This window comes from Culex pipiens, chromosome 3 (assembly GCF_016801865.2).
Source record: "Culex pipiens pallens isolate TS chromosome 3, TS_CPP_V2, whole genome shotgun sequence".
NCBI classification, from domain to species: domain Eukaryota; kingdom Metazoa; phylum Arthropoda; class Insecta; order Diptera; family Culicidae; genus Culex; species Culex pipiens.
The window spans coordinates 171,406,834-171,426,240 of NC_068939.1; the positions used below are offsets into that span (position 1 = coordinate 171,406,834).

Sequence of the window (19,407 nt, forward strand, 5' to 3'; positions counted from 1 at the left end):
ACCATTTTCAGATATATCAACAATGAAGAGTTGCTTGCTCACTTTTGTTTGAGTTATTTGTTACTTTGGAACAGTCAAAAACACTTTATGAAAGCTGTAATTCATGATCAAAGTGCTGGTAGGCCGATAATAGAAATAGACTTAGAATTGTTATATTTCCCTTAGACTACGCTAAAGTGATTTCGATTGTTTTGGGTAACATAAATGTAGAAAATCTCAATATTCATAATTCCGAATATTTATTAAATCCTTTACAAAGATGAATTCCAATCACTCCTGAAAGTTTCATTGAGATATGCCATGATTTAAGTGAGAAGAAGACGATTTAAGTTTAAACTTTTGCACTGTGCAAAGCGGACCCCGAGCAGACGGAAATAACTTGGTAATAACGTTGTTTGATATTTGAAAATACTAGGCCAATAACATTTTATGTTCTTTATAGCAAGACTTGTTATTCGACGTTATGTTTTTTTTTGTTATTGGATTGTTATTGTAATAACAGACTAATAACAGTTTTAGTTATTCTTGTTATTATTTTTTATTCCATAACAAAAAATGTTATTTCAGACCAATAACAAATTTTGTTATGATAACATAAACTGTTATAAAACCCTTGTGCAAAAATGGATTTTTCAAGAAGATTCCATAACACTTTCTGTTATTTTAACAATATTTGTTATTGAAATGGCATGAATTTTGTTATTACCGTCTGCCCGGGACTGTCAAAATTTGTGAGTGTTTTTCTCGGGACACCGAGTTGATTTCCGGGTGCCACGATATCTAGAATGGGATAGACCAAATTGGCAAAAATTTGGGGTGAAGACTCTCAGGACATATACCGTGACAAAGCTCGATTTTGTTTTTTTTAAATAAAATAATCAGAAACTGACAAATTGAGTTGAGTCTTAGTATGACCCCTAAACTACTCTATAGTGATTTTTTTTTAAATCCAAGATGGCGATCAAAATGGGGGTGATGAAAAATGCACTTTTCCATTTAATACGCAACCAACCATTCAAATTTGACTAAAATGGGGAATCAATGAACTCTGTTAAATAAACTTACGAAACCACGAAAAAAATATGCCTACTTTTAGGCGATTTTAGGAGCACACAGGAAACAAATTGAATGTAGCCGGATGAATGCCCTATGTCACAAAAGTTTTTGCATAAACATTGGACAGTTATGCAAAAACGGACAGGGCAAAAGAAACCGAAAAGCTACGATATCTTACATGTTCCCGAGCAGACGGAAATAACTTGGGAAGGTCAGTTTTTGATATTGTGAGAAGATCGAAATATGTTATTGGGATGATCGGATTAGTTGTTAAAATAACAAAAATCAATAACAAAGATTTGTTTCAAGAATAACTTAAACTGTTATTATGTTGTTATTGCAATAACAAACCGATAACACAGACAGAATCATGAAGGAATAACAAGATTAGTTATGTGGTGCGGAGAGGAGGAGCAGCATAATAACAAAAAATGTTATTGAACTGGTATGTCTCCATAACAAAAAAAGTTCAAGATGGTATGTCAGAGACATAACCGAAAGACATAGGACCAAACAATTTGAATGTGTTTTTGGATTGCTGGTGAAATCTGAAATAAGATTATTTTATTTTGTTTCATAGATTTGTCGGCAAAATTGTCATAAATGTTCTCCCAAGGTGAACCTTCCATGAGGGCACCTGCAACTCCAGGTTGTGGCCACTACGGTCGAAATGTCAATTTTCATGTTCAGTATCAAAAACCACGAATTTTGATACCCATATTGCCACAACTCGTATGGTTCTGTTAAAGACCCTCCGGGCCCCGGGGAAACCTGCTTTGAGATCACCGGTCACTCAAGGTTGTGGCCACTACTGTCGGAATGTCAATTTTCATGTACAGTATCAAAAACCATGAATTTTGATACCAATATTGCCACAACTCGTATGGTTCTGTAAAAAAACCTCCGGGCCCCGAGGGAACCTTCTTTGAGGGCACCGGCCACTCCAGGTTGTGGCCACTACTGTCGAAATGGCCATTATTATGTTCAGTATCAAAAACCATGAATTTTGATACCCATATTGCCACAACTCGTATGTTTCTGTAAATGTCCCCCCAGGCCCCGAGGGAATCTTCTTTGAGGGCACCGGCCACTCCAGGTTGTGGCCACTACTGTCGAAATGGCCATCATTATGTTCAGTATCAAAAACCATGAATTTTGATACCCATATTGCCACAACTCGTATGTTTCTGTAAATGTCCCCCCAGGCCCCGGGGGAACCTTCTTTGAGGGCACCGGCCACTCCAGGTCGTGGCCACTACTGTCGAAATGGCCATTATTATGTTCAGTATCAAAAACCATGAATTTTGATACCCATATTGCCACAACTCGTATGTTTCTGTAAATGTCCCCCCAGGCCCCGGGGGAACCTTCTTTGAGGGCACCGGCCACTCCAGGTTGTGGCCACTACTGTCGAAATGGCCATTATTATGTTCAGTTTCAAAAACCATGAATTTTGATACCCATATTGCCACAACTCGTATGTTTCTGTAAATGTCCCCCCAGGCCCCGGGGGAACCTTCTTTGAGGGCACCGGCCACTCCAGGTTGTGGCCACTACTGTCGAAATGGCCATTATTATGTTCAGTATCAAAAACCATGAATTTTGATACCCATATTGCCACAACTCGTATGTTTCTGTAAATGTCCCCCCAGGCCCCGGGGGAACCTTCTTTGAGGGCACCGGCCACTCCAGGTTGTGGCCACTACTGTCGAAATGGCCATTATTATGTTCAGTATCAAAAACCATGAATTTTGATACCCATACTGCCACAACTCGTATGTTTCTGTAAATGTCCCCCCAGGCCCCGGGGGAACCTTCTTTGAGGGCACCGGCCACTCCAGGTCGTGGCCACTACTGTCGAAATGGCCATTATTATGTTCAGTATCAAAAACCATGAATTTTGATACCCATATTGCCACAACTCGTATGTTTCTGTAAATGTCCCCCCAGGCCCCGGGGAACCTTCTTTGAGGGCACCGGCCACTCCAGGTTGTGGCCACTACTGTCGAAATGGCCATTATTATGTTCAGTATCAAAAACCATGAATTTTGATACCCATATTGCCACAACTCGTATGTTTCTGTAAATGTCCCCCCAGGCCCCGGGGGAACCTTCTTTGAGGGCACCGGCCACTCCAGGTTGTGGCCACTACTGTCGAAATGGCCATTATTATGTTCAGTATCAAAAACCATGAATTTTGATACCCATATTGCCACAACTCGTATGTTTCTGTAAATGTACCCCCCCCCCCCCGCCCCCCCCTCCGTCCCGAGGGAACCTGCTTCGAGGGCACCGGCCACTCCAGGTTTTTTCCACCACTGTCGAATTGGCCATTTTTCATGAGAACCGCCGCATCATAGCGACTTCCATCGGTCCGCTTCGCTCAAATTTCCTCCTTCTGCTGCTGGTGGTTCTTCCTTCTGGTTGCTGGTCCTCTTCTTCTATTGGCCGCTGCTGCTGCTGCTGCTCCGCGCCGGCCCGACGTGCACAGTTCGAGTGCTCGTTCCAAAGTGTCTTGCTCTGTTAAATTTTCTGCTTAAATAGCGGCACAGCCGGAGAACGGCACAAAAGGGGCGCGGTCTCGAATGCATACGCTCGCTCTGATTGGTCATCTGTCCGATTTGTACTGAAAAATTACTCATTTTGATTGCATGTTTTAAGTGCTTTAACTATGTTTAGTCAGACTATCTATGTAGTTAAACAATAGCTGAAGTCTTCCTCTTTCGATTGGTGGTCCAACCGTCTGGATTGATTCACAGGGAAAAAAGATATAAGCGTTCAAAATGTCCCCTTTTTTAACGCTTAAAAGTGACGCTTTGGATCGAATTTCTGAACTGGCCCCCCAATATAGTAAGTAGAGACATAGTCCTATGTCAAAAGTTATTGTTTTGGTTTATTTGTAATTTGCAAATAAACCTGCAGTTGCCATAACTCCTCGGTACTAGTCAGGGCTGCAGAGTCGGGATCCTCCAAGCGACTTTGAATCCATACTTTGAAGACATCTCCGACTCTGGATGCAGGATATGACGACTTCAGCTCTCCAAAAATACCCGACTTCACAGATTCCGACTCCAAGTAAAAGTTGCTGAAAATTTGCTGAATTTAATGCAGGTTCCGAGGTCTCACTCCAGCTCGAACTTCAACGTCAGCTCCGATTTCCTGGCTCTGTGAAAATAATAACAGTTTTTGTTATTCACACTTCAAAAATTCTCAATAAATAAATCAATTCCGTTAGGGGATATAACAAAATTTAAAAAAATGAACTCTCAAAAGTTAATTTTATCGGATTAATTTTAGCTTGAAACCCCATTTCATGGTGAAATAAATGACCCCGATGAAATTGGTCAAAATTATCCCATAGTTCTAACCATTTTAAACAAAGTCCTTTAGGGGGTATATCAAATAATAAAAAAAAAAACTTTCAAAATTTCAACTTTAAAGAATAATAAATAGCTTGAGGACCCCATTTTATGGCCAAAATAATGATCCCAACGAAATTGGTCAAAATTATCCCATAGTTCTAGCCAATTTTAGCAAAGTCCTTTAGGGGGTATATCAAATAATAAAAAAAATCAATTTTCAAAATTTCAACTATTCAGAATAATTTTAGCTTAAGGACCCCATTTCATGGCCAAAATAATGACCCTGACGAAATTCGTCAAAATTATCCCAAAGATCTAAACATATTTAACAAAAGAAAAAATAATAACAGATTGTGTTATGGACACTTAGAAACTTTTCCATTTGTGCGATTTATGGTAATTTTATTTCTAAGTCAGTATACCGAACGAATAACAAATTTTGTTATTAGGAGAGTTTTTGAAATGTATAACATTTCCTCTTATTAGCGTGTTATTAAACATTTTCAATATAATATCACTTCAATACCAAATTTTGTTATTTTATCAGAAACTGTTATTATTTTTTCTTCTTGAAGTTGAACTTCAGGATAAAATAATAACACTTTTTGTTATTTTAACAGGATTTGTTATTGAAATATTATTAATTTTGTTATTACCGTCTGCCCGGGTTGTAGGAAACATCGGTATACAAGCTACTACAAACAAGTATATCTCGAGCCACAAAATATATGCGCCAGCATTCTCGTGCCAGGATTCCAAGCTCAACAACTTGGCGACGAAGAGTCGAAAATCGATGCAGTGTGATTTTTTAGCGATTTTTCCGATTAAAATTCATGTCCAGCCATAAAGTAAAACCTATACCTTACTTTAGGCATTTTGTGATGTTTTTTTTGTTTTACATTTTTGTTATTTAGCCTTTACATTTGAATTGCAGTGTTTATTATTATCTGTTGTGTTGGGTTTTCTTTTTAATCATTCTGCAATCAAAATAATCCAAAAATGCTTTTCAATTGAAGATTAAAAATAACTTAATTTTTTTTGAAAACTAGTTGGTTGTGATGATAACCTGGTCAAAACCTATTCGCAAACACTACTCTGGCGAAATAGTGCTCCATTTCCAGGAAATTGCGATGCACCTTCTAGGCAGGATTACGAGTAATAAAAAAAATATAAAACAACTTATTTGCCAATCACTTTCGCTGTAAATTTCTATCATTTGCTTTGCTTCCAATCAATGATCGCTAATTAATTATATCCCTTTCCCATCTCTCGTCCCTTTTCCCCACACACACAGGATTGACGCAGGGCAGCTAAACCTAAATCAGCTCATCCCTTCGGAAAACAAAGCGCCGACCAGCGCAACAACTAAGTTCTGCGCAAATAAGCCGGACCGCTCGACTGAATATAATAATAATAAAGAAAGGCAAATATAAAACTAAACAAACAGCAACAGTAACAACAACAACAACAACCAGAGTGTGTTCAGGAATTGAACAACGGGACGGGCGTTTCAGAACTTGTTTATGTGTCACACGGTGCACATCGGCGGGGGAAAACTCGGTTCCGGCAGCAGCAGCAGCTGGAAAATCTTCGTCGTCGGCGGTGGTGACTAAGCGCGTTCGGATTTTTCCCTTTGTGTCATCGCTCGAGAGTGGGCGTAGGGCGAAAAAGGAAAATAAGGGAAGAAGGTTTGTCGGAAAAGTTGGAAGAAGATGGTTTTAATGTGTGTGCTAGCGCAGTTCTAGCCGAAGAATCGCGGAAAGATGAGTGTTTTGTATTGTTGTCTCTGAAGAGCAGGAAGAAGTGCGTTCAGCCTGGGCATTGTGCATCTGTCCGAAAGTGTCACTGGCGAAGAAGTGTGTTCAGAGCAGAAGGGCCGTACGTACGGAGTGGGTACGTGAAGAATTGTGTATTATCTCTAAAAAAAAGAAGTTAAATTTTAGAGAAAACGAAACGAAGTGAAGTGGGGGAGGAAAATTGTGTGTGGGTCAAGTGCCGGAAGATCTAATTTCCGGCGAAAGGCAAAAGGAAGCGGGCCAGATCAATCAAGTTGAACGCCAGGTTGAATGTGCCGACCGGGGGCATGATAGTCCCCCCTCATCTGGCTGCAGCACTCAACAACGGTGGTGGAGGGTCGTCCGGTGGAAGAAGCAACAATAACAGTACAGGCATTGGCGGCAGCAGCACCACCAGCGGAACCAGTAGTGGTAGCAGCAGCAGTGGTTTGGCCGCAGGACACCTCGGGCCGGTGGGCGTCGTAGTGGCACACAGCGGAAGCCAGGATAGTCTGAGTGGAGGAGGAGGAGGAGGCGTAGGCGGAGGAGGAGGGTTCGTACTGTCCGGAAGTGGAGGGGGTGGTGCGGGTGGGAGCAGAGGAAACGGCAACGGAAGTGGTGGCAGTGGCAGCGGCTCCAGCAACGGCAGCGGCAACCGCATCCTCGCCGTCAACCGGAACATTGACGATCTCCTCTTTGGCAGTGATCTGGACTCGTTAATCAATGACAATATCGTCAATGGGTTCAAATCGCTGAAGGTGGCCAAGTCGCACTCGCAGGATAACTTGGATCACCGCCATCATCTTCATCAGCAGCAGCAGCAGCAGCAGCATCGTCAACCGTTTTATCACCATTATCACTCGCATCTGCTGCAGCAGCAGCACTCGTTGCCGCCAATTCAGCAGCAAGCTTCATTACATTATCAACCGCATCATCATCATCTGCAGCAGCAGCAGCAACAAGTTAATCATTGGATAGAATCGGATATCATCGCAAGCACCAAGATGTTGACGGACAAAGCAAAGCAGAAATGTAAGTAGAGTTATTTTTGTTGTTTCTATCAATGCTGCATAGGGGAAAATTTACCATAAATTTGCCAAGAACAGTTTACCAAATTTTGACGGACTTCGATAAAAAAATCGACAAAAGTTTATTGTTTTAAGCATTTTTTTGATTGAAAAACTTAGCGACTGTCATGATCATTCATGGTCTGGACTATGCGTATGAAAACAAAAATCGGACATAAGTGAAATAGAAATGAATGATGAATGATGGTTTTAACCGATTGTTATGGATTTTTTTCTCACAGTAGAATATTCAAACATCTCAATTGTGTATGTTCCGAAAGTACAGAGAATTACAGACTAACAGTAGTTTACTCAATCATCTCTAACTAAAAAAACCAAATTATCAATGTTGATGTAAATTTGGGTGGATTTGAGCTCGAAAAATGCAATCATTGGGATATTTAACCGCCATGGAAATATCAAATAAAGACCTCATTTCTATTCAAAATGCACGTGGTTCGTAGAAAAATCATGCCAAAATCCAAAAAAATCTAAAATTTGATATGCGATCAACAACTGGTTCAGGTTCAGCTCATCAGCTTTTATATGAACCACACAGAAAAAAATAATGTAAATTTGGAAGCTGTAATTTTTGAAGGTTGAATATTACCTCTTTTAAGATGTAATTTTACCTCAATTTAGACTGAAAAAGTGACATAACACCAGAAAAGTGGTAAAATTACACATTTCCAGAGGTAAAATTACACCTTTTTTCTGACGTAAAAGATGTACCCCTTCCCAGATGTAATATTACCATGATTTTTTTTTCTGTGCAAAAGAGCAAAATTCATCTGTGACCTCAATATTTTGCTAAGTTTTACCCCACACAGACTTCATTTAATCTCTAAGGGACAAACATTCAAAACTCGAGGTTTGAAGATAAACTGTTGTTGTTGTTAATTTATTTATTTCTGGCAGCTTTCACCTTCTTAGTAGAGGGTAACGAGCGGGAATTCCCGGGAAATCGACCATTTTTTGACCACTCGATTCCCGGGAAATTCGGTCGAGACTCCCGGGAAGTTTTAAACATATAAACTAATCAGAAAAACATTTGAAAAATTCAAAATTGTTTAGAACATTGAATGGTCAATGTTCGAAGTTCAAGTTCAAATAAACCAATGCTTTTCTAATCTTCTTATTCAGAAAATTTAAATTTTAACTAATTCCAATAAGAAAAGCTAAAACAAATGTGGACCCAAAAATTTACCTTAAAAATATTAAGCAGTTACACCCAGAAATGAAATCAAATGTTCTTTTTTCAAATATTATTTTTTTTAAATTATTTCTAATCTGCCCATAATTGAAAATTCGGCTATTATGCCAAATCAAGTATTCCGAGAAAAACGTGTTTGTCACAAAATCTCCGTCAAGGCAATTTCCCATAAAGGTAAGAACAAGATTGTCCGTCAGGCCTGAACGCAAACGCAAATTTTTGCGCCTGTCATCATAGCCTGCCAGTCATCGACCATTGAACAAAGCAACCCCTGTAGATTGTTCGACTGACAGTTGATGGAAAAATCGAACTGGCACAGCGTTCTGCGTTCACCACTGCGTCGAACGGACAATCTTGTTCTTAGCTTAAGAGTGGCATATTAGCCGTTTGGTTTTTCGCATCGGCAGCCGAGTCTAAACACTATTTCAGTGAAATTCAAGTTGCAGGAGATGTGTTGGAGCATCCTCTACCGCCTGGTGCTGATATCTCGTTTTTGCCAAAAGTGGATATTAGCCGTTTTTTCAATGGTGGGCAGTAATGGAGAAAAGCTTTTCAAGTTAAGTTCGATTTCCATATCATCTCTCGAGCATATCAATTGTAGTCTATTTTTGTGAACATTTTCGTTTTCCTGATAACTGAAATATTTCTTCAATGAATATTTACAGTTAACCTTAAAAATAACAAAAAAAAAAGTTTAATTTGTTGTTTTGAGTCGCTGTTTATCATATTGCCGAATTTCCGATACTGGGAAATTATATATAAGCTGTATAAGCTGTATTTGTTTTTTTTTTACAAAAATCTAATAACAAGTTTGTGCAAATTTTTTAAAATCACTAAGTGCGAATTATGTTAAATTATTAATTATGAATTAATTATTCGTAAATATTTTAAACTACAATTTTGAGCCTTAGAATGCTCAAGAAACGATTTTGTATTTGTAGATTCAGAAAAAAAATCAAAAGGTTTTATATAGTTCCTTAAAATAATGATGCAACTCAAATTAACGTTTCATAAAATTAGTAAGAATTATTTGTAACTGAATTCATTGAAAACAAACAAATTTATTACTTTTCATTTTAAATTTTTGGTCATTCGCTGCCCTAAGTATTAGAATATAAACTAGTTTTGTCATTATCAATAGATAGAGCGTAAAAAATCGATTTTTTCTTGATAAAATATTTAATTTACGAAGATTTCTTTTACATATCTCGTTTCCCGGAAATTTCCAAAATTCAAGTGTAATTAATATTTTCTTTACTTTCCGAACAAATTTTTAAAAATGTACAGAAAAAAAATATTTGAAAAAAAAAATCGTTTTATTTCAAGATTGCTAGAGTTTTTTCAAAGTCCTATAAGCTATGTTTATTATGTTTAAAAACTCTAGATTATATCTTATACAACAATTCCCCACGAAAACAGCATGTTTCGAAAAAAAAAGTTCATCGATCGAGCTCAAAATTTTTCTGGGGGTTCCTTGGCCAAAATAATTAAACCCGTATTTTTTTGTTTGGCCTGCGCCGTGTTAGGGTGGTCCAAAAAATTGCTATTTTCGTCGATTTTCGCAAAAAAAACAATTTTTTTTCAAAAATTCATATCTCCGCGCCATTCAATCCGATTTTAGCTGTCTTAGACGCAAAAAAGGTGATTAGTTTGGCTATTAGTAAGAAGTTTCAAAAATCTAGCTGAACATTTGAAAAGGACGTATAAACTTAAAAAGCTGTTTTTAAGGTTTCTGGACCAAAGAGCCTGTCTGAAAATATTTTTACCTGATCCCTTGGAAAATTTTACATAACTTATCAAAAAAAATTGTGATGTTATCACCGGACCACCCTAACACGACGTAGGTCAGCCTAATAGCCTAACACGGGTCTAATAATTTTGGCCAGGAACCCCCAGAAAAAAATTGAGCCCGATCGGAGAACTTTTTTTCGAATCATCCTGTTTTCGTGGGAAATTGCCGTATAATGATAATTTCTGAAACATTCAATGCAGAAAATAGTTCTTGCCTTATAATTATTACATTTAAGTAATTGGTTTACCTTTAATTTAAAAAAAATCTCTTTTCGCTTAAGAAAAATTAAGATTTTTTTACTTTTTTATTCATTATCAAATTGGATGAAAATTAAATTGATATCTTACATTTTTCAAATAGTATTGTGCAAGAAGAATTGGTTCGAAACCGTCAATAGAGCAGTTCTCTACGGAATCGGTTTTTTTTCTTTAGTTTTAATTTTTGTATTTTTTAATTCGGCTGAAACTTTTTAGGTGCCTTCGGTATGCCTTAAGAAGCCATTTTGCATCATTAGTTCGTTCATATAATTTTCCATACAAATTTGGCAGCTGGCCATACAAAAATGATATGTGAAATTACAAAAATCTGTATCTTTTGAAGGATTTTTGATCGATTTGGTGTCTTCGGCAAAGTTGTAGGTATGGACTACACTGAAAAAAATGATACACGGTAAAATTTTTTTTGGTGATTTTTAATTTCACCATTTGTCACTAAAACTTGATTTGCAAAAAAACACTATTTTTATATTTTTTTTATTTTTTGATATGTTTAAGAGGACATCAAATGCCAACTTTTCAGAAATTTCCAGGATGGGCAAAAAATCTTTGACCGAGTTATGATTTTTTGAATCAATACATTTTTTTTTCAAAAAATCGAAATATTGGTCGCAAAAATTTTTCAATTTCATTTTTCGATGTAAAATTGAATTTGCAATCAAAAAGTACTTAAGTGAAATTTTGATAAAGTGCACCGTTTTCAAGTTATAGCCATTTTTATGTAACTTTCTTCAAAATAGTCGTAGTTATTGATTTTTTAAAAATAGTGCCCATGTTTGCCCACCTTTGAAAAAAATATTTTTGAAAAGCTGAGAAAATTCTCTATATTTTGCTTTTTCGGACGAACCTTAGTTGCTGAGATATTGCCATGCAAAGGTTTTAAAACAAGAAAATTGATGTTTTCCAAGTCTCACCCAAACAACCCACCATTTTCTAATGTCGATATCTCAGCAACTAATGGTCCGATTTACAATGTTATAATATGAAACATTCATGAAATTTTCCGATCTTTTTGAAAAAAAAATTTCAAAAATTTTAAATCAAGACCAACCAAAAAAACCAAAACATTGTGCTCCTTCAAAAAAACTGCTGTCCCAATTCGCCCTATGTGTCCCGATTCGCCCCAGTTGATGGTACAAAATTTAACAATATTTAAAAAATCTTATGGCCTCGTGGCGCGGTGGTCAGCGGCTTCGGCTGCCGATCCCTAAGTTGCTATGGGGCGCGGGTTCGATTCCCGCCTTATCCTCCTGGCCTTCTATCGGATGGGGAGGTAAAATGTCGGTCCAATTGCGTAAAAGAGGTTTTGGGTGACTCACCTTCGGACGCCTAGAAATGAGCAGAAACTTGCAACAGAGCCCACAAACGACCCGGGGGTCGTTAAAGTGGATTGCTTTGCTTTTTTTATGTCCTTCTCGAATGTCACTCTCGAGTGCAACTCGCTCCATATCTAATCTAATCTAATATAATCTAACACAAACGCAACCAGCTATATGAAAGCATGCTGGAAAGTCTTGTGATAAGATTACGCCCCGAGCACTTTTCTTGTCATTATTTATAGTTGTAGTACATCCGAGAACTCCCGAAAAAAATTTAAGCGGCCAGCCCTACTGCGTTGTGTTTATCGCAGAGACGATTCTGAGAACGGATCATATTTCACAGAATCTACAGGGGAGGAAGGATACGTGGACATACCGTACCAAACGCTCCAATTGATGATTGCATTGATGTTTTGTGGGGTGTGAGTAGTGCAACTGGCTCCATACACACAAAAACACATTGATATCGAAGAGGGTCGAGTAAAAAGTAAAAAAATCCTGTTTTTTGGCTGGAGATACTCAATATTTGTTTCTTTAAAAGCTAAGACACTAGCAAAATCTCAAAATCACAAAGGTGCACGCTTGCTCGTTCCACAGGTACACGTCGTCGTCGTCGTCAATTTCGTCATTTGTCGTGAAAACCGCGCCGCGACGAATGTAGGTCGTCGAAATGAGGCAATATCCGCGTGCGGGCAAAAATAGCCCACCCCTGAGCGGCAGGAGACACAAGCCAGACTGTCCCGAAGACAACACAACAGTACAGTGCAACATCCCACCAATATGAATTGGGGGGGTCGAGGGGTCCAACGAAGGTTTCGTTTTTTTTGTTGGGAATTGAAGTTCGAAATTTGGTTATGTAAAATTATTCAATCTTAATTTCCAAGCAGAATCCCCAAGGACCCCGTCCCTGATTACGCGACGTACCCCTCGGCGTGGTTTGTGTACCTAACCTATAAAGCACGGACCTGTTACACGCGCTGCGTCGTTCCAGATTCGAATTTTTGCCGACGACAACGACGACGCTCTATTTCCACACTCACTCACAAACGCGCGAGTTAGAACGCGTGACTTGGCGGGTGACGTCCGGTTGCGCGCGCGGCCACGTTATCAGTTCCCAGAAACGAAGAAAGCGCCGCACCGGGTGCGGTAACCGGTTGCCGGCGTGTCGCGTAATCTCGATCTGTGCCGGCCAGATATCGGGCACCGCTCAGAGTCCACCGGTTGAACTGAACCCGCGCTGGGGCTGGGACAGACAGCAATCAATCATTTTGACGGTTTGAGTATTTTTGGGGCGTATCAGAGCGGGTCCGGTTTGGGTTAGTTTCTTGGGAAGGAGTATTTCCCGTGGCAGCGTTGGACGACTTCCAATCCCTCTGTAAGACCTGGCACGCGTCCTGTTTCCAGTAGTATTACGAGATCCTCCACACGTGTACGCCTAGATTAGAAACGTTATCAACGTTTGGCGCCCTAAACTAGGTCAGCTTAACAGCAGGTTACCCCCTCCATTTGTACACGTGAACTACAGGTGATAAGTACGACCAAACACCTGATAAAGTGGACGCCGCAACAGCAGCTATAAATACGCACCGCAGCAAAGTGCAGCGCGCGCGCGTTTATCAACACCTCAGCGATGAGCGTTACATTGTTGCCACTTGTTGATTGTTACAGCGCCATCAGCTGACTTGGTAACGACTCGGCAGGTCGACGCAGTTTGTGCATCAAATGCAACTCGCTGAAGCCAAGTTTGGCGACCATTTTCACAAACATTTCGCTCCAAAACTTCCTGCTCATCGCGCGCACGCTTCTGTGAAAGTGATAATCGCGCCTGCGACGCCGGCGAATCACGCGGCCAATTTAACAGCGACGTCGACGATGATGATGTCGCGTCGTCAGATAGCTTCGCGTGACAACGGTGTTATGCGAACTTTGCGGTGGTGTACGGTTCTGTGTGTGGATCACTGAGCGTCACGACACTTTATCAACGCGCGGTGATTAGGGAAGTAATTTCGGTTTAAAAATACTCGCGGGCGCTGATAATCTCTAGACTAGACTTTTTTTTTTGGATTCGTTTTATAATTAGGTACTTTGTTTTCTTACTTTTTTATGTTTGAGCAACTTTGGTGGCACAAAAACTCTCCGTTAACAAATGAATCTTTGTGGACATGTTTTTGAAAATTGAAGGCCCACGATTTTTTTCGTTCAAATATTTGCAGAAAAATGTTGTTTAGTATGTCTCTTCTAAAAAAATTATTTAAAATACATAATCCTTTTTCAACTGTCAACTGTCTAAACGTCAACATTTTTAGAAACCGTTCCCGGGAATCGATTTTCCAAACAATTTGCCATAAAAGTCTCCATATTGACCTTCGTCCTAAGTCCAATTCTTTGTATAGATACAGCGGTTTTGTCTTCCTCACCTTACTGAAGAAAGGCTATGAAACCACTCGAAAAATGAACTTCTTATTTTGACCTCCTAGACCCACCTTCACGTTAACATGTCGACTCAGGATCAAGTTCAGAGCAAATTTCTGTGTTAGTGTGTAGGTAGGAGAAATAGACCCATTTTAAGCCTAATCAGCGGTCGTGTTTGAATGATGCTGGATAATCTGGAGTGTTCCTTGAAATTTACTGAAACCAAGTACACCAACGAGTAGAGCAACTTTTTGTGAACATTTCTGTTTATTTTCACTTTTACTAAAAGTTATTCTATACCTTTTACAAGCATTCAAAAAAATATTTCCCAAATGTATTTTAATCAAACGAGAATGCATTGGGTTACGCCCATTTTTCCATTTTCAGCTTAGTTCTTTTATCTTCCGGTAGTTGGAACGTTGGAAGCAATTTTATATCTTAAGCGCTTTGAAAACGTTAGCGCAAGTGAAAAGATATTGATGGCGACTTTCGTTGTGCCAACAAAATGATGAGAAATGGTCTCGCGGAAATAGAAATTATGATCAAAAGTGCATTAAATTTGATCTTTTTGGCCAGTAAGTGGCATACATTTGCTTGCTTACCCCGTCTTGTTATACATTTGATTGAAAAGAGCTTTCCAACGTGTCTAAAAGATTGAAGGTCTGAAAATGCTATCAAAAGTTATGACCACTTAAGTGTTAATTTTACACTTTTTTGTGGTCGGTTCTCGTCCCGCCAGTGTGGATCAATCGGACCGTGCACTGGACTCACAATCCAGAGGTTGTTGGTTCGAATCCCGCGGCGGGCGCTCTAAAACTCTAAGTGAAAATAGTGGCATCCGGCGCCGTCAAACCGTGCCGTACTCAAACACTTAGGAGCTCAGGGCGGCGAAGTCCTTGTAGTTAAAAGGAAGACACTAGTGGTTTGTACTAGCAATGGTGGCCGACAGCTATAAAGTCAACTTCGTTTTTCTCGAATATTTTGATGAAAAGGATTGTCCGGATCATTTATGCAACCCATTTTGATGGATAATCAAAAGACCTTCCCATTGAGTCCAAAAGATGGAGGATATGACAGTTCTATCAAAAGTTATAACCATAACAATTAATTATAGATTAAATTTTCAAAAGGTCGTATCTGCATAGGAAACCCATGAAAGATTGGTTGTTTTGAAAATTTAATCTAGTAAATTAAACAATTTTTTGAAGCCGGATTTCAGATTTTTTGATGAAAATAATGTTCGGATCAACCAATCCATTGTTAGATGCGTAATCAAAAGGCCTTTCCATCGAGTTAAAAAAAGTTGAAGATCCGACAATCCTATCGATAGTTATGAGCAACACAGTAAAAAATAATGTAAATTTGGAAGCTGTAATTTTGGAAGGTTGAATATTACCTCTTTTAAAATGTAATTTTACCTCTATTTAGACTGAAAAAATGACATTACACCAGAAAAGTGGTAAAATTACACATTTCCAGAGGTAAAATTACACCTTTTTCTGACATAAAAGATGTACCCCTTTCCAGATGTAATATTACCATGATTTTTTTTTCTGTGAAAATCAGAATCCGTGGAAATTTGCGTAAGGCCCGTTTAAGGCCGATTTACCCTGTTTTTGCTTTGCTGTTTTTATTAGTTTTAAATATGTTGCTGATATGTTCTGTGCACTCCAAAAAGCACTATTCATAAAAAACCTTTCTATCCAAACTTTGAAAAAGAGCCAAAGAGCCGTTCAAAAGAGCGGTTCTTTTTAATGAGCGAACGAAAATGAGCGGCTCCTAAAAAAGAGCGGTTTTGCCCACCTCTAAATTTCATGTACATTTTGCGGGTTCTCACTCACAGTAAAAAAAATCATGCTAAAATTTCATCTGAAAAGGAGTACATCTTTTATGTCAGAAAAAAGCTTTAATTTTACCTCTAATAATGTGTAAATTTACATCTGGCAGACGCTAGGAAAAAAAATGTAATCCCAAAAAAATATCAAACCGGCGATAGTTATATCTAGCTTACTAAGTCCGCGCCCCATCCCGCACGTCCAACTCGCCGCTGTGAAAACTGGACTATCAAAGCCAATGTAGATGAAATTTTACCATGATTTTTTTTACTGTGTATGATCAATCAATTCGAAGAAATTTTTCACTTAAGCAAGGGTTACGTCAAAGTATGGAACGTTTCAGCAACATTTTAAAAACTAATAAAAACAGCAAATTTCCTCGGAATCTCACCATCATCAATCGATTCCTCGGAGTTTTTCTTGCAAGAAAAGTCTTAGTTAAATGTTCTAATAAACCTGCATCAATTAAGTCTGTTTTTTGCCTCGATTTTTCCCACTGTGCGGTGGATTAAGTACCATAAGGGTTCCTATGTGTGTATCTGGGTTTAATTGAAATGATTTCAAAGGTAAACTTATGGGAAAGTTTGACGAACATTTCACTAAAAATATTATTGAAACTGAAAAATCAAATCTTACTCTTAGAAATGGCCAAAAACAACAAAATTTTGGACAAAATCTTAAACAAACCAATATTTTTATTTTCAAAACCCCTGTATTTTGACAAAAAATGTACTTAAGAAAATAAAGGTCAGTATGAAGGCTGATATGTCAAATTTTCGGAAGATTAAAAAATTAATTTCAGGTAAAATCATGATTTTTTTTTTATTTTTCAAAAAGTGAGATTTGTTTTTTTAAATGGTTGAAAAAAATATCTGCAATTTTCGTTTTTGAACTTCGATATAGCATTATCATTACAATGAATTGAGATTCAGATATAATAAATTTGCATGAATGTTTTAAAAAGCTTTTATTTTTTTACTACTCTTTAAATAAAACTTTGATAAGTAAATCCTCTTGGATCAACCCAAACATTTCAACATATGTGCTTTAAGCTCACCAAATAGTTGTGCATCATTTTTTTTTTTTTTTGTAAAAAAAATGCATTTTCTGCAAATGTAATATTTGTAAAAAATTAAGTAGTTTGTCATAAATTATCTCCTTGAAAACATTGTTTTTTTTTAGAGTATACAAACATCCCACCTAACGACATGCTTCGAATTCCCGGACGCTTCGAAATCCGGACACCTAAACTTGTTCTATCAATTTTTTGGATAAAAGTTCGCATAATAATTGTCAAAGCTGTGTTATTTGATGAATTTTAACATAAACTTTCATTTCAAATTTGTATGGTTGCTGTAATCAATGCCAAAACAATTAAATAACATAAAAATATGAGTTTACCAAAAAAGTGAAACTTTTCACTGAAATATTTCACAGGCGGCTTCAGCACCGAGAGGGCAAAGCAGAAAATTATCGTTTTGATTTTCAAAATTTTTAGGAAATTTTATGCAAAATATCGTATGTTTTGTTGTTAACAGCTTATTTGAGACCTAAAGAATGCCATTCGCTAAAATTTCAGTCCAAATTTGTGCGAATCATAATCAAAAACAAATGTCCGGAATTCGAATCAGCTTTTATCAGTGTCCGGTATTCGAAGCACGACAAGTAATTTTTTTTAATAACTCTGATTTGAAATTCTTAAAAAATATAGTTTGCATAAATTTTTTTAAAATGGACTGTTTATGCTACATCCTGATAATATTTCTACATTTCCAATTCATTACAGGATTTTTTGCCAGCTAGAAAATAAATGATATGCTACTAAGTGTCCGGATTTCGAATCATGACGTTATTCGCAACATTTTTGTAATGGGGATTTGGGAAATTTGGGTTAAAGACTCTCAGGATCCTGTGTGCATACTGAAACCGAATTGAATAAAACTATAGACTATGGTTTTTCCAATGTCAAAAATAAAAAAAAAACAAATTTAAGATAATAAGCGTTAGTTTAAAGTGCTTTTAAAAACATTAAAATTTTCCATGAATTTTAAAACTGCTGTATGAGAATGGCCGAAAACCACTTACAAAAAGTTAGGGAGTGCTAAGTAACAATATCAGTTTCCTAGAGTTATCTTGTCGGTAGGTCCATCAGGCGTTAAACAACATCAACTTGGTAGAGTGCACTTCAGAGCTGAAAATGTCAGGGGTCCAGACGCGAAAATCGGCGACGCATACACGATTTTTTCAGATCCATTCACTGAACCGCAAAACCGTGACATAAACAAACTCGACTCAGTCGTGAGTGCCCTAGCTCACTGAGCAGCTGCAATGCGAGGCAGTAGTCGACCAACGCTCATTCGACGTTGCACGCACACACATAAAGAAACAAGTTTTTACAGAAAAAGTTGGGATTTATGCCGGGAAATGTAACTTTGAATATAAGTTATGGTTGTTTTAAGTGTTTTGCACAGTCTAGAACCATTCAATTGTTTAAAAATAGTCAAAATAGTGTTTAAAGAGAATTTTATGAGTCAGTCATACGACACGAATTGAGTGAGTGTAGCTCATTTTTTCACGTCTCTCATTCTCCAGCAGCCGACCGGCACGAGTCAGGCAGGAGTGGTTGAACGGACACAGTAGGCTTACAGTCATATGCTAGCAGTGAACTGACATTTTGGTTTGCTTCATGTGTACGCTGGGTTGGAAACATTTTGCAGGCCTGGTGCACTTTGTCGAATTAATCGCCGGCGAGAGCAAGTCGCAAGGGCTTAATTTAACCGAGTATTTAAAAGGCTTTTTGTTTCGCGGAGCTGTGGATGAGTAACGCAAGAAATCGAAGTGGGTGGTGTGGGGGAAAGGTCGGGCAGAGATTCCGGGTGGCTTTATTTATCGACGGGTTCACCGGCGATGACGACGACATCGACTGACGTCGACCAGTGTGCGTTGCTCAAAAGTGCTCGAGTAATTGCACAAGTGGCGTACGTCATACGTACCTCGAAAACGACATCAGCCCCGCTTGCGCCCAAACCTGTCCATTCAATCGCGGTTCACAATATTTATAGATTTTCCGTGTTTTGCCGGCAGCAACACTGCGCGCGACGTCGAAACTCCCGACTGAAAGAAAGAGCGGCAACGTGAGTAAAAGGCTATAAAAAACCCCTCCCTCCGCATCCGAAACGAAAAATAGATCAAAATTGAATCGTTGGAAGACTTATTTTAGCTTTCTCAGACGAAATAATGGAAAAGTCTGCGTCCGACGGAGCCGTGGGCGTCTCGGGCAGGAAACTTTCAGGGTGTTTCC

The 19,407-nt window shown here is 38.4% G+C and overlaps 1 protein-coding gene across 2 annotated transcripts in view; it reads left to right on the forward strand.

Annotated features, from left to right (window-relative positions):
• LOC120423534 (serine/threonine-protein kinase minibrain) overlaps nucleotides 1-19,407 on the forward strand; it is a 109,887-nt gene that overhangs the window by 19,108 nt on the left and 71,372 nt on the right. For both annotated transcript variants that reach the window (XM_039587384.2, XM_039587391.2), the window contains exon 2: nucleotides 5,713-7,225. In XM_039587384.2, coding sequence (XP_039443318.1) covers nucleotides 6,502-7,225 — 724 coding nt within the window. In that variant the 5' untranslated portion in view covers nucleotides 5,713-6,501. The remainder of the gene's footprint in view (nucleotides 1-5,712; nucleotides 7,226-19,407) is intronic.